Below are 15927 nucleotides of genomic sequence, written 5' to 3'. Positions count from 1 at the left end.
ATCTTTTTTTTTATATATATATATATATATTTATTTTATTTTTTTGATTAGATCTTTTTTTTTTTTTTAAATATGGATGGTAAAGAGGGGCCCGGATTTAAGATAGATAGAAGAATAATTTTTATGAAGAAAATGGTAGATGAGAAAGATGGAATGAAAGGAGATACCGGAAGAGTGGCTCTGATACCACTTTAAGAACCCTAAGGAACAAACACTCAACCGGATCTGATGATATGAACTCGATCTAAATAGATAGAGAACTGATGGATTGTTTAGTGACACAAAGGGCTGCGGAAGACCCGATGATACTACCAGAAGTTTCAATGGCCGCTTGATTTGACACACAAGTCCGACTCAAAGAAAGGGATTCACTCGGAGATAACCTCACCAAGAGAACAAGGATGTTCTAAGCAAAGAACAAAGAGAGAAAACTCAAAAAGGAATACGGAAAATCGATTGCTTTATTTCATGGATGTGTTCTCATACTTATACAACTTGTAGTCAAAGATACTAAATAGAAATGTATGAAAAAGAGACATAGAAAATAGATAGAAGACCAGATCTAGTCAAAGCACAGAAAATAATGTTGACTGGTCGATTTGAACCCTTCGGCTACCCTTGTCCAGATTCAGTGCATCCGACAGCACGTCCCGCGGTAAGGAGCAGTACACAGCCGGTACGGTCTTCATGTTCGGACGGGTGATTCTCATGGACTGTTCCGGGCCAATTGGAGGCTATGTCATCAGACAGCCTTAAGAGTCTTGCCTTAGAAAGATTTGGCTGCTCAAAGTTCATGAACTAATCGAAGTGTCGGATCACTTCATTAGAACGATCGTCGGCTCGGCCTAAACGACTTAAGAGAGAGAGGCCACAGTCGGATTCGGATTCTACTCTATCAACTTCAGTTTTGGCTTGACCGATGGACTTAGCATGGCGAACAGGACGGGAAAGGCGAGCTTCAGTACGGTTGATTTGGTCATCTGGTCGCGGGTTATGCTGAAGCTCCAATCCGGACGTGTGCGGGTCGAGTCGGTACACGGCCCGATCAGTCTGTCCTGTCCGATCGATGGACTGAACCTCAATTGCATTGTTCCGGACGTTCTGAACCTCATTCTGATCTGATTCCATGGACTGATCCTCGGACTGGGGCACATCACTTTTGTTGATGATAAACAGTACCTTAAGGATTTTCAGATATCTGAGAGAAGCATCCTCTGACTGGAAGAGATGACAACCGGTTGACTACAGAATCTGAAGAGATGACAGAACGGTAATCAACTATGTACCAAACTTTTATCTTTCTTTTTTTAACAATTTGGACAACAGCTGACTAAAGGTAATCAATTTTTTTTTCAGTTGATATCTCTCGATATGGTTGCACTTATTACGGGAGAAAAATATTGAGGAGAATTAGAATGTAGAGTAAAGGATTTTAAGTAAGTTACACACTCAGAAGGCCAAAACCATTTGTTTATCTATGAGATCCACACACAGTTGTCTGTGCACGTATGAAACATTGTTTGATTGTATGGAAATATTATGTACACTTATCTTGCAATGATTTTGAAGAATCTTTGTCCTTTCAGGTGCGACTAATGGGGTGGTGGGTGCTGTTAATCTGCTAAAATCGATGCTGGGTCGAGGTGAACTATGATATACGGTTAGCCAAACGTTTTATCTTCTAATCATTGATTTTAAAAACGTTTCTTTATTAAATGCTTAAAGTCTTTAAAACTGGTGAATCAAGAAAAACCAGTTCGTCGGCTTTCTAACAACCTTTTTTCTTTCACGATCTTTTAGAATATATAAGGTACAACTAAACTTTAGATTTTTTTTAATGGTTCGTATAGTTGATGAATTACAAATATGGTGAAGAGAACCTCCATTTTCTTTTCTGATAGAGGAGCAAACAATGAAAGAAATGAGGAATAAGATCAGAAATCACATGTTCATGCTTTTGGTAAGTTTATTTGGAGGCTCTTAAACTATGGTCTTAGTGTGATATGTATCTTTTCCCATATTAATGAATGCTCTTTAATTTTATTTGTTACTCTCCAGATCGTTTGATGGATATGAGGTTAGCAAACTGTATGTGTTTTTGCTGTGCATAATCTGGTTATATATGTGGAGTAGAGTCTATATTACTTTAACTGTTGTCGTCTTCATTCTCTGCAGGGGTTGGAAAAACAAATATCTTCTGAAATCCCAGTTGGCGATTTTGGAATTTAACCTGAACTGCTTGTGCTAATGTCAAAGGATCACAACCTGGTTTTACTTGATTAAAAAATCTCTAATTCTCTTTGTTTAGTGATCGCCTCCAGTTTCGTTTTTGTGACTTGATGAAGGAGGCAAAATAGAAGTTTTTCCTTATAAGCACAACAAAAGGGTCTCTACCACTGATACACCATTCAACTTTATTACGAGCTCTACAATTAGCTACATATGTATGCTGATTAAGTTTGCCATCTCTGGCATCCATGAAATTGCGTATTCCAAAATTATAATTTGGCTTTTCAGATGAAAAAGATTTCTTTCTGATGTTTGGTCTGAGAGTGAACACTGTGAAAAGAATATGCTCAACTCCTCGAACGAAGCTTGGAAGATAGAAGCAATACAACATTCAGCAGTCGAGTTTGAAGATCATAAAATTCAGGTGAATAAACTATTCTGGTCAATGATTATCTGTCATAATGTTTTATTTTTGCTGACATTATCTTAACATACTACACCGACAAATTCTTTGGATAAATCTATTGAACAATTATCTTTTTTCTTGCCAACTATTGAACAATTACTTTATACAGTACTACAAAGTTTAGGCAAACAAAACTTTGTAAACAATTCCTAATTTTTCATATAAAAAAATATCAAAAACATATCCCACTTATTTTAATAAAATTTAAAACTGAATAGTATATTCCAGATATAATATTAAAAAAATCTGATCCATTATTAATATTACATTTAAAAATACGTATTTAAATAATCTGCATATCACCCATCTGCTATTTTTTACTGAATTTTTGCATCATGTCCCTCATTTGTTAAAATCAAAAATAATCGTTTAGGACTTCTCTGGTATATTTGAACTTGCAAAATTGTAAATTTAGAAATTATATTTACCAAAAACTAAAATAAATAGAAGCTTGGATTAGTTTTATGAAAATTTACAGATATCAGAAAATTAAATTTTTCAAACACTACATTTTTATCTAGAAGATTATGTGAACAAAATAGAAAAGGCTAAAAATCTACAAACACACGACTTATTGCATGTATATATTTTACTACTTTCATTAAAAAGATAAAGATGAAATTTTCCAGAAAAGGTATAAGAAAAAATGACTAGTATAGCACTAGAAAAGTTTTTGTCACAAATATAGTCTCTAAAAAAAGGGAGAATTGCCAAGTGTGACTCAAAACTTGGAGTAAAACCCAAAACAATACCCCAACTTGGGTCAAAGGCAAAAGTAACCTAAAAGGCTATTGAAATTACAACTATCCCCTTGTGACCAAACAAAAAAACGGAATTCTTTTTACGTTTCTACCCCTCGCAAGTCGTCTGTTTAGACGACTTGAAAATAAGTCGTCCAGACGACTTAACTTAAAGTCGTCTGGACAGTTAGTCTTAAACATAATTTAAAAATTTTGTAAAAAATATTTTGATAAGTGAAAAATGGGAATTATGTAATTAACATATGTCTTAGGAGGTATAAATTAAGATATAACAAATTTCAATTGTTTTCAGCATAGATGAGTGAAAGTAGTGAGTCATGATATTCTTAAGTTTATGTTTCATCAACATATGTTGTAGTATTGTATGTGTTCTTAGGGTTAGATTTTGGAAAGCATTAAAACCGTTTTTGAAAATTTTTAAAATTACTTATGCGTGTTCATTTCTGTGTATAGTAAACACTATTTAAGTATAATTTGATTTTATAACGTGGTTAGTTAGTTAATCTAGTCATTTTAGTTTAGGGGTTCATTTTAGGGTCTAGGACGACTTAATATTTTGTCGTCTGAAAACAGACGACTAAATATTAAGTCGTCTGTTGTACATTATCAGCCAGAATAAGTCGTCTAAACCGGACCAAACCTTAAAGTTTACCAATGTAATTTTAAAGCTAACCGGATTATTTACCCAATATATAAGGTGATTTTTATTTTTTTTGTTTCATTTTTCGCGAAATTCAGAAACCCTAACAGTTCTCCCTCTCAAAGGCGATTTCGAATTCCCACGATTTCCGAACAAACCATCGTTCTCAACATCGGCTATCTATCTCACTTCATTCTCACCGTTGTCGCCGCAGCTTCTTCTAACCCTAGCCGCGCCGATTCCTCTAAACCCTAGCGCCGCCGATTCCACTATTTCCGAACAAACCGTCGCCCTCGCCACCGTGGTCACCAACGTTCTAAACACTAGCGCCGCCGCTTCTTCTAAACCCTAGCGCCGCCGCTTCTTCTCTGTAAACCTTAGCGCCGTTTCTCTGTAAACCCTAACGCCGCTAAGTCATCAATCTCGAGGAAAAGATGAACATAAAACGTTGTCTCTATCAATTTACTCATTCTCACCGTTTCACGTTTATTTTTTCAGATCTATAACCGCAATGACGAGTACTCCAACTCCTTCTGCGACTGGAAGACTTGTAAGTAATTTAAGTCGTCTACTAAGTCGTCTGGACTTATATTGTTGTCTTTGATTATTTTGCAGACAAAAAGGATGGATATTCCAGAACTCCCCCGTAGGTTATACACATCAGGGGAAGAACCAGAAGCCCACAATAGCATTTCGTATCATACGGATAACAGCAAGTTGCATACTGCTCTTAGGAAAGCTCTTACTGATGACGAATTTGAAGAGCTCAAGGAGTCGAGTTTGGGAGTTTTCATCAAGTTCAAGGAGCAGGGATTTGGTTGGGCTTCAAGGCTGGTTCACTACATGCTCAGTTTCAAGCTGGACATTAAGAAGAAGTATGAGATGTGGTCTCTCGTTGGTCCAGAACCTTTGAGGTTTTCACTGTTAGAGTTTGAAAACCTCACTGGTCTAAACTGCGAGTACATCGAGGACCTTGAGACACCAAAATGTGACGTTACCCCAGAGATGGTTTCTTTCTGGGGGATGCTGGGAGTTCATCTGGAAGCTGGGCCAACTACTGATCAGATAATAGCAGCACTGAAGAGATGCGGGGATTGGTCCAGGGAAGATCGCAAGCGGCTCGCGTACCTCTCCATCTTCACTGGATTCATTGAAGGGAGAAAGTTTTCAACCGCTACACGATCTACTCTGGCAAGGCTAGTGATGGATTTAGAACGGTTTGAGAATTATCCATGGGGGAGAGTCGCGTTTAAGGTGCTGATGGACTCTTTGTGGAACAAAGAAATTGCTGGCTGTTACACCGTGGATGGGTTTATACAAGTTCTTCAGGTCTAGACGTACACAGCTATGCCGGAATTGGGTGCTAGTATTGGTGGTCCCAGAGCAGACAGTCCGTCTCCACCGATACTGGCTTACGAGGGCAGCAGAGGCCGCAGATCAATGAAAGCTGCTATCTTGAGTCAGGTATTTACTTCAATCCAAAAGACTGCGCAGACGACTTATTATAAGTCGTCTGGAAAGTCTTCCATCTGGACGACTTATTAGACGACTTATAATAAGGCGTCTGGAAAGTCTTCCCAGCTGGACGACTTATCGGACGACTTAATTAAGTCGTCTGGAAAGTCTTCCATCTGGACGACTTATTAGACGACTTATAATAAGGCGTCTGGAAAGTCTTCCCAGCTGGACGACTTATCGGACGACTTAATTAAGTCGTCTGGAAAGTCTTCCATCTGGACGACTTATTAGACGACTTATAATAAGGCGTCTGGAAAGTCTTCCCAGCTGGACGACTTATCGGACGACTTAATTAAGTCGTCTGGAAAGTCTTCCATCTGGACGACTTATTAGACGACTTATAATAAGGCGTCTGGAAAGTCTTCCCAGCTGGACGACTTATCGGACGACTTAATTAAGTCGTCTGGAAAGTCTTCCATCTGGACGACTTATTAGACGACTTATAATAAGGCGTCTGGAAAGTCTTCCCAGCTGGACGACTTATCGGACGACTTAATTAAGTCGTCTGGAAAGTCTTCCATCTGGACGACTTATTAGACGACTTATAATAAGGCGTCTGGAAAGTCTTCCCAGCTGGACGACTTATCGGACGACTTAATTAAGTCGTCTGGAAAGTCTTCCATCTGGACGACTTATTAGACGACTTATAATAAGGCGTCTGGAAAGTCTTCCCAGCTGGACGACTTATCGGACGACTTAATTAAGTCGTCTGGAAAGTCTTCCATCTGGACGACTTATTAGACGACTTATAATAAGGCGTCTGGAAAGTCTTCCCAGCTGGACGACTTATCGGACGACTTAATTAAGTCGTCTGGAAAGTCTTCCATCTGGACGACTTATTAGACGACTTATAATAAGGCGTCTGGAAAGTCTTCCCAGCTGGACGACTTATCGGACGACTTAATTAAGTCGTCTGGAAAGTCTTCCATCTGGACGACTTATTAGACGACTTATAATAAGGCGTCTGGAAAGTCTTCCCAGCTGGACGACTTATCGGACGACTTAATTAAGTCGTCTGGAAAGTCTTCCATCTGGACGACTTATTAGACGACTTATAATAAGGCGTCTGGAAAGTCTTCCCAGCTGGACGACTTATCGGACGACTTAATTAAGTCGTCTGGAAAGTCTTCCATCTGGACGACTTATTAGACGACTTATAATAAGGCGTCTGGAAAGTCTTCCCAGCTGGACGACTTATCGGACGACTTAATTAAGTCGTCTGGAAAGTCTTCCATCTGGACGACTTATTAGACGACTTATAATAAGGCGTCTGGAAAGTCTTCCCAGCTGGACGACTTATCGGACGACTTAATTAAGTCGTCTGGAAAGTCTTCCATCTGGACGACTTATTAGACGACTTATAATAAGGCGTCTGGAAAGTCTTCCCAGCTGGACGACTTATCGGACGACTTAATTAAGTCGTCTGGAAAGTCTTCCATCTGGACGACTTATTAGACGACTTATAATAAGGCGTCTGGAAAGTCTTCCCAGCTGGACGACTTATCGGACGACTTAATTAAGTCGTCTGGAAAGTCTTCCATCTGGACGACTTATTAGACGACTTATAATAAGGCGTCTGGAAAGTCTTCCCAGCTGGACGACTTATCGGACGACTTAATTAAGTCGTCTGGAAAGTCTTCCATCTGGACGACTTATTAGACGACTTATAATAAGGCGTCTGGAAAGTCTTCCCAGCTGGACGACTTATCGGACGACTTAATTAAGTCGTCTGGAAAGTCTTCCATCTGGACGACTTATTAGACGACTTATAATAAGGCGTCTGGAAAGTCTTCCCAGCTGGACGACTTATCGGACGACTTAATTAAGTCGTCTGGAAAGTCTTCCATCTGGACGACTTATTAGACGACTTATAATAAGGCGTCTGGAAAGTCTTCCCAGCTGGACGACTTATCGGACGACTTAATTAAGTCGTCTGGAAAGTCTTCCATCTGGACGACTTATTAGACGACTTATAATAAGGCGTCTGGAAAGTCTTCCCAGCTGGACGACTTATCGGACGACTTAATTAAGTCGTCTGGAAAGTCTTCCATCTGGACGACTTATTAGACGACTTATAATAAGGCGTCTGGAAAGTCTTCCCAGCTGGACGACTTATCGGACGACTTAATTAAGTCGTCTGGAAAGTCTTCCATCTGGACGACTTATTAGACGACTTATAATAAGGCGTCTGGAAAGTCTTCCCAGCTGGACGACTTATCGGACGACTTAATTAAGTCGTCTGGAAAGTCTTCCATCTGGACGACTTATTAGACGACTTATAATAAGGCGTCTGGAAAGTCTTCCCAGCTGGACGACTTATCGGACGACTTAATTAAGTCGTCTGGAAAGTCTTCCATCTGGACGACTTATTAGACGACTTATAATAAGGCGTCTGGAAAGTCTTCCCAGCTGGACGACTTATCGGACGACTTAATTAAGTCGTCTGGAAAGTCTTCCATCTGGACGACTTATTAGACGACTTATAATAAGGCGTCTGGAAAGTCTTCCCAGCTGGACGACTTATCGGACGACTTAATTAAGTCGTCTGGAAAGTCTTCCATCTGGACGACTTATTAGACGACTTATAATAAGGCGTCTGGAAAGTCTTCCCAGCTGGACGACTTATCGGACGACTTAATTAAGTCGTCTGGAAAGTCTTCCATCTGGACGACTTATTAGACGACTTATAATAAGGCGTCTGGAAAGTCTTCCCAGCTGGACGACTTATCGGACGACTTAATTAAGTCGTCTGGAGTTTAGGGTTTAGGGTTTAGAGTTTAGGGGTGGGGTTTAGGGTTTAGGGTTTAGAGTTAAGGGTTGGGGTTTAGGATTTAGGGTTTAGGGTTTAGGGTTTAGAGTTAAGGGTTGGGGTTTAGGATTTAGGGTTTAGGGTTTAGGGTTTAGAGTTAAGGGTTGGGGTTTAGGATTTAGGGTTTAGGGTTTAGGGTTTAGAGTTAAGGGTTGGGGTTTAGGATTTAGGGTTTAGGGTTTAGGGTTTAGAGTTAAGGGTTGGGGTTTAGGATTTAGGGTTTAGGGTTTAGGGTTTAGAGTTAAGGGTTGGGGTTTAGGATTTAGGGTTTAGGGTTTAGGGTTTAGAGTTAAGGGTTGGGGTTTAGGATTTAGGGTTTAGGGTTTAGGGTTTAGAGTTTAGGGTTTAGGGTTTAGAATTGGGGAGTGTGGTTTTGGGATAAGATTTCAAATTTTGAAAAATAAAAAAAATTAAATTTTTCTAAAGATAAAATACTATTTTGGTCATTTTAGTTTTGAGGACTATTTTTGTGACATAAATTTAGAAATGTGCTATTTTGGAGATATGCCCAACATATAATAGTTTAAGAGTCCTACTAAATAACTTCCCAAAACATATAAAACATAAATAAAAATAGATAACTTAAAATAAAACATGCATATATATCAAAAGTATAGACTATAAAAAACGTAGCTCTATTAAAATCATCTCAACAATATTATAAAATTTAATTAATCCTAAAAAGACTGAACTTGGTTAATAAAAAATCAAACAGTATTAATCCTTCAATCCAAAAAAGATCAAACAATATTTAACCTAAAGAAATCATAAATAAATAAACAATAACCATCATGAAATTAACTATTCAAAAAGGCAATTGCATTTAAATTTATAAATTGACTCAAAGAAATTAAAGTTGAATATTTTACCATCAAAAGGTTTCAGTTGAAAGAGGTCATAAAAATAAATAAGATGAACTACTGAATAAAGATTCACACATTATATAAAAATATTTTTTAAAATATAAATAAATATTAACTAAATATTTAATTAAAATAAATAAAACTAGAAAAACACAACTGAGAAAGCATTGAGTGCGTAGAAATGGAACTGTATCTAAAACAGAATTCACAATATAAACAATTAAACTTTCAAATCAAATTATTCTACATAATTAACCGAAATCCCGCGCTACGATATACCACAAGTTGATCATTCGTTTTGTCTACACCTACACTATGAAACAAAACCCAAAATCTGTCTGTAAACGTACAAAGATCACTTCTACACTCTTGGGCCTTGGCACATTTACTGATCAAGTAAATATAAAACTCTTAAACGCAATAAATAGTGAGAGAGAGATATCATAAGCAAAGCATATCGTGCTGAGACAAAAGCCATGTTATTTACGTTGACGCGGACGCAGCGTCAAGCCGCAAGCGGCTATAATTAACTAACAAGATGGAGAAATTTAATAGCAGGGTCGGTAGTAAGTTGCCGCCGGCGACTATTGCTAGTGATCGTGTCCGTGTTTTCATCGACGCTGTAAATATTAGCGGCTGAAGCCGATGCTGCGTCTCAAACATGTGTCGCTAGCTTCTAATCATGGCATATTTTTATGGCTGTCGTTAACGCAGTGCGTTCCGGAAACGAACAGGCCTAAAGTAAACAAATAAAACCCTCTGAAACTGCATAAGAATCCAATAAAACACTAGTTACATCAGCCTCTACATAGTTTGAAGACGTGTATAACAGATTCCATTTCAAACACTCAAATCCTGGACCATCAACTCTTACTCTTACGGCACTGTTGCTCTCCAGATTGTAGTAAAAGATGTAGAAAGGAGATTTTACTCCATACTTTGGGGAGAATACAACTTCACCTCTATCAGTCACTCCAACTATATGTCCATAAGCCGTACGTAATGTCCTCCACGGAAGAGACTTTTCATAGACATGCTTTGACCATTCGCGTTCCACTAAAACCCACAGCGCAAAGTGGTCAACATCATTATCATCAACCGCACCTAGTTTACCCTTGTAGTTTATCAGATTAGATGATCTCCATGAGATCAACTCAAATCTCTCAGACCTAACATCAAAGCAAACGATCATTTTTTTGTTGTCCACACTTGGTGGATAATACAAAACACCATTGATGATGCACTGCCCTTTACGACCAATTTCAGTCTGACCTTTAATGCAACAGTCTATGTTTCTCCATAAGAGATCTTTACCTCCATTCTCTAACGTGAGAACTTGATGCTGAGGAGACAAGTCCTCCTCCTTCTTCATGTCTTTTCCACCACACACCCATGTTATAGACAAGACCTTGAACTAGCTTTTTGCCGAATTCACTTTCTTAATTAGTTGTCAGTTTAGGCAAAGTTACAGACTCTCCTGTGATGGGATTAGAAACCACCAAGACTATAGAATCATCTCCTAGATATTTTTGACAGAACAATCCGTTGACAGGGCCAAGCAGTTTCATCCTCCCATCTTTGATGGGCATCATATGATGAAGAGTGGCTACAAGAGATGTAACCTCGTCTGGATTTGGATTTGGATTTTGAGGTGTAGAAGAACAACTTTCCTTGTTCGACCAAGGTGAAAAGGAACCTCGGTGGATCTGGAGGTTTGGTGGTCGGGAACAACACCTTGTAATATGGTCCGCGAATTATCGAACACCAGAGCTTGGACACGCAGCGACACTTTGCCATAGACTTAATCGACATCTTCGACAAGATCAATAGGGAGCTCATCAAAGTACTCTCTTTTGTCCTCCAGAGCTCGAACATTGTTTATTTGATCTGGTGCGGTTAGGTTTACCTCCGAGATCTGCTGCTTATGGTTTCTCATCATCGATGCTGATCTTCTGCGGTTAGGTTTAACAAAAGGGTTTTTTCACAACCAAAATGTTAGTGTATATCTCCTCCAGACGTTGATAAAATTTACTGGATCCGCATAAGATTTACTGCCTCCGTTTTGTCATGATTGTTTGCGATCCATCAGTTTCAATAAACCCTATCCCTATGCTTGAGACACACTCGATAAAGTTGGGCTTTATTACAAGGAACAAATTGAGCCTTTATTAAGGCCCAATAAATTTGTTAAAAATTTAAGTGAAGATTTGGTTTTTATCAGGAAGTTTCGCCGCATAGGTTCGAGTCCCGGTGACTGTAGATTAAAATAGGGTGAAAAAAATGGTCTTCTTGGATGCTTTCGGCGGGTTCCCCGGCTCAGATCCAATGAACAGTCATCAAGCGCTAGTCACGTCTCTTTTGAAAGCATCCGGATACCAGGAACATCAAAATTTTTTTTAATAATTTACAAAATTAAAATTTTATGAAAATAAAATAATCAAAATTTTATTATTTGTGAATAATGATATTTAATATAAATTATGGAACATTACATATATTTAATGTATTTTTATATTTTATAAACGGTTAAGCTCAATAACTAATAATCTAGACATAGCTTTAGTCGTTTTTCACTACAAGAAAACACAATATTAACGACGGTCAAATTCGTAGTAACTTCCTCGTAAAAGAAGCTTTACGAGAAATTAGCGACGAAACACGTTTCATAGTTATTCGTTCGTCGTAACGCATATTTCCTCGCCAATTCGTCATAAATTAGCGAGGAAAAACTTCGTCGTAAAAACAAAGAACAGTATTCGTCGTAAAAACCACGTAAACTTTCCACGTAAGGAGGACGCTACATTTCCTCGTAAATACCTCGCAACCATTTCCTCGTAAATACCTTGCAACCGTTTCCTCGTAAATACCTCGCAATCCTTTCCTCGTAAATTCAACGTAAATCTTTCCACGTAAAAACCACGTAAAATACTCGTTACACTTTCCTCGTAGTGTTGACGTAAATATTTCGCTCGTTACTTCCTCGTAACTTTTCGACGTAAAGTAGTCGTAATTTAGCTACGAATTTACTTCGATTTTGATATTTCCAGAATTAAAAAATATAATAAAAATTATTTAATTTTTTAATAAAAATAAAAAGGAAAATATTTTATACATAAATAAGTTTTGAATATAATACAACCAACGAAAAGTAAAAAAAAAAAACTACGGGTCGTTCATCGCCCGGTAGAATTTGTCACTCCTCCTCTCTACAACCGCGTCGGCATGTGTGTCGGATGATGACTCGTCTGGAATGGGATTTTGTCGTCGCATGTTCCTCAACAAGGACTCTCATTCCGGATTTGTGGCCGCTATAACGTCCAAGAAGCCCTCGACTCCACCCACACGAGCTCTGAACGCAGTTCGCGTCGAGTCCAACTCGTTACGCAGCTGAGTGACTTCATCTTCCCGTCTCTGACCATAAGACGATGTCGCTCTTGGAACATCGTTGACGGAACCAATCTCCAATGTACATCCCTTTTTCTTAGGGACAACCTTAAAAACAAAAAATAAATATTGTTAGTAAAATGTTAAAGTTAAATTAAATGAATAATAAAAATAATTAAAATTTCAAAAAATTTACCTCCTCGTAAATCTTATCCACTTCAAGTGTGGATAAGGTGACGGGTAATCCGTCGGTGGACTACTGGGTCAGTTAGGTATGGCGGTCTTCAACGTGACCAACCAAGTCGTTGAAGATCTGCTCGGACCTAGCATCTAGAAATTGGCCTGCCTTGTTCCTGTGGGTCCTCTCGTAAAGTTGCAAAAGAGACGGGAGTTCTCCCGTCTCTTTGGCCTATAAAACATTTAAGAAAGTTAGAATATATATATATAATTAATTAAATTAAATATTTAATTATCATTTCCAGAAGGACACCGGCGTGGGGTTTTTGAGCCGTAGAGTGAAGCATCGGCCCGTGGCCGTGCTCATCTACCGTCTGACGGGAGGCGGAGCAAGATTCGGCGACTCTATTGGCGTCAGGATCCCGCCAATAACGGATGAGGCCATCCCACACATCCGTGGTGAGCTCAGGGGGTTTGCCACGCTCATACCCCTTCACGATCCAGTCACCCTTCCAGTTGGAGACCGTGTCCAACAAGCGTTTTTTGCGCCTTCGCGTTAAACGCTTTCTTCACCCTCTCATTGACCCCCATGGACCAATGGTATTTTTGCTGTGACACGAATAAAATAAATTAAAAATTAGTTTTAGAAAATATAAAATTCTAAATCATATAAAAATTAAAGTATATATAATTAATTAATAGTAACTTACAGCGAAAATTTTGAACCACGTCTTTCTGACGTGGATCGGCGTCGTTCTCTAGTTTGGATGTGGCTCGGAGAAGTAACCTTTGATCGTCTCGGTTACGTTCCAAGCAACACATTCGTCAACCCCAAACCTGGAAAAAAAAATTAAAGTATAAATTATTTATTATTGTTATAAAAGAATTTAAAAAGAATTTAAAAATAAAATGTAATATACCATAAAGTTCCGTCCGGTCGGTCGGGGTCTAACACTGGTTAGCCTTCTCTGCCTGGCTGAGCGAAAAGGTCTTCGACAGTGTACTGTGAGTAAGGAGCACTCGGCGGCATCATCAAATCGGGATGAATCCCGGCCGGCATCGGAGGAGCCATCGGAGGAGGCACATGATCATGAGGAGGCGGTGGTGCAACGAATCGAGGAGCCGATGGTGCACCAGAAAGAGGGGGCCGAGACACTCTCTGAGAAGACTGAGTCTCGGGGACAGTCTCCGGACCCGAAGAACCGGGAGCTGAAGAAGAACCGGGAGTTGAAGAAGACGGGTCTAAACGACTACCAGGCACACCGAACATCTCTCTGTAATGGGGAGTAAGTCTGTTCTTTCGAACCGTCTGGAAAAAATTTAATTTTAAAATTAACATCAACAATAATTAACAAATTCTATAATTAACCACCTAATCAACACTAACTAACATAAAATCCGTAAACCTATCTAAATTCCCTACACCAACCACCTAATCTACCCTAAACTAATCAAATTAGAGAGGAAATAGAGAGAGCGTACCATTGCTACGAAAGAGAGAGGAAGTTGAGACGAAATGGAAGTGAGAAGCTCGCGTGTATATATAGAAAATTAGGAATCGTCGTAAATTTGTCATAAAGTTACGAGGAACTCGTGAGGCCCGTGTTTTTTTACGAGGGTCGTCGTAAATTCGTCGTAAAGTTACGAGGAACTTGCGAGGCCCGTGTTTTTTTTACGAGGAATAGCGAGGCCCGCGTTTGGTTTCCTCGTAACGTCCTCGTTCATTTACGAGGAATTAGTGAGGCCCGCTTTTTTATTTATGAGGAATGAGACGAAGCTAATTGGTAGTAAATCCTTTCAAAATTTCCTATAAATACTCATCAGTTTGCTTCTCAAATCAAAGATAAACTCACCAATTTGTTTCTCAAATCATATATAATTACTCACCAGTTTGCTTCTCAAATTAGAAAGATTTGAAAAAAAAGAAGGAGAAGAAAGATATTGGAACACATGTGGGCGGAGACAAGCCTAGACTTACGTAGGTCTCGCCTTGCTTCTTCCCACCTGTGATTCCAGTATATTTCTTCTCTTTTTTTAAATATTACAACGGTAGTCCCTAATTGATCGTTCATTTACGAGGAATTAGCGAGCCCGCTTTTTAATTTACGAGGAATGAGCGAGGCCCGCATTTTTTTATTACAAGTTTTTTACGACGAATACGGCTTACGTGGAATTAACGAGCCCCGCGTTCTTTATTTTTAAAAATCGTCGTAAGTTTCTCGTTAATGTACGAGGAAATCACGAGGATTATGTTTAAATCCCTAAAATCCGAAACCCCAAACCCCATCTTCCTTATCTTCTACTTCATATATATTCAAAACCCCAATCCCATTCTCCCTTTAACCTCAAATCCATTCCAAACCCCAAATTCTAAAACCACAATTCCTTAACTTATAATCTCAATCTCTTCTTTCTAATTCAAACCCCCCCCATTACCTTACACAAAATCAAATTATATAAATAGATTTTCGTTATTAAATCCATCAAATAACATGCATTAAGTCAGAAGATCAATCATATTAAAAACAAATACATCAGTCGGATACATCGACATTCTCGTCATCACTAGAAACATCATCATTGTAATTAAACTCGTCTTCAACAGCTTCGTCTGTGGCATCGTCGGTAAGATCTTCGTACTCATGATTATGCGGATCATTGAGAAGGATGTCATCAATTTGTTGTTCAGTTTCCTCGACTTCATTTATATGTTCTTCATGCAATGGTGGTTTTTCTCCACTGATGATTCGTCCACGAGGTGTAACTTTGATCACGGCTAACCAATGGAAGAAAGATAACTTGGTCTGCTTGTGAAGCTAAGATGAAATTCTCGAATTTGTTGTACCTGCAAAAATAAAGACAACATAGAAATTAATCATACAGATCATATATGCCAAAAAAAGAATTTGTTGTACCTTCGTCCACCATTGACATCAACTACACCGAATTTGTTAAACCGAACACCTCTGTTGACGACGGGGTCGAACCATTCACATTTGAAGAGGACACATTTCAGCTTCAATAACCCTGGGAATTCTACTACAATAATCTCCTGCAAGATCCCGTAGAAATCTGTCTTG

General features: G+C 38.8%; 1 protein-coding gene and 1 long non-coding RNA gene across 6 annotated transcripts; one reads left to right on the top strand and one right to left on the bottom strand.

The window, feature by feature from the left end:
• The first annotated feature begins 457 nt into the window (after nt 1-457).
• On the top strand, nt 458-2465 carry LOC106296394. 5 transcript variants are annotated; one of them, XR_001261186.1, is made up of 6 exons: nt 458-1270; nt 1357-1436; nt 1587-1660; nt 1851-1960; nt 2059-2077; nt 2176-2465. It is a non-coding gene; the product is annotated as an uncharacterized LOC106296394 (long non-coding RNA). The 5 variants fall into 5 exon arrangements; XR_001261185.1 differs by having other exon boundaries at nt 2059-2088; XR_001261188.1 differs by having other exon boundaries at nt 1357-1506; nt 2059-2088.
• A 6963-nt stretch (nt 2466-9428) lies between these two features.
• Nucleotides 9429-11161, bottom strand: LOC106297386 (putative F-box protein At1g55070). The gene is given in 4 exon segments (XM_013733635.1): nt 9429-9479; nt 10083-10700; nt 10756-10920; nt 10922-11161. Coding segments are annotated over 4 exon segments (1074 nt in total).
• Between the last annotated feature and the right edge of the window lie 4766 nt (nt 11162-15927).

Source organism: Brassica oleracea, chromosome C6 (genome assembly GCF_000695525.1).
Source record: "Brassica oleracea var. oleracea cultivar TO1000 chromosome C6, BOL, whole genome shotgun sequence".
Lineage (NCBI taxonomy): Eukaryota > Viridiplantae > Streptophyta > Magnoliopsida > Brassicales > Brassicaceae > Brassica > Brassica oleracea.
The sequence above is the reverse complement of the archived record's forward strand: the minus strand, read 5'-3'. Positions and strand labels throughout refer to the sequence as shown.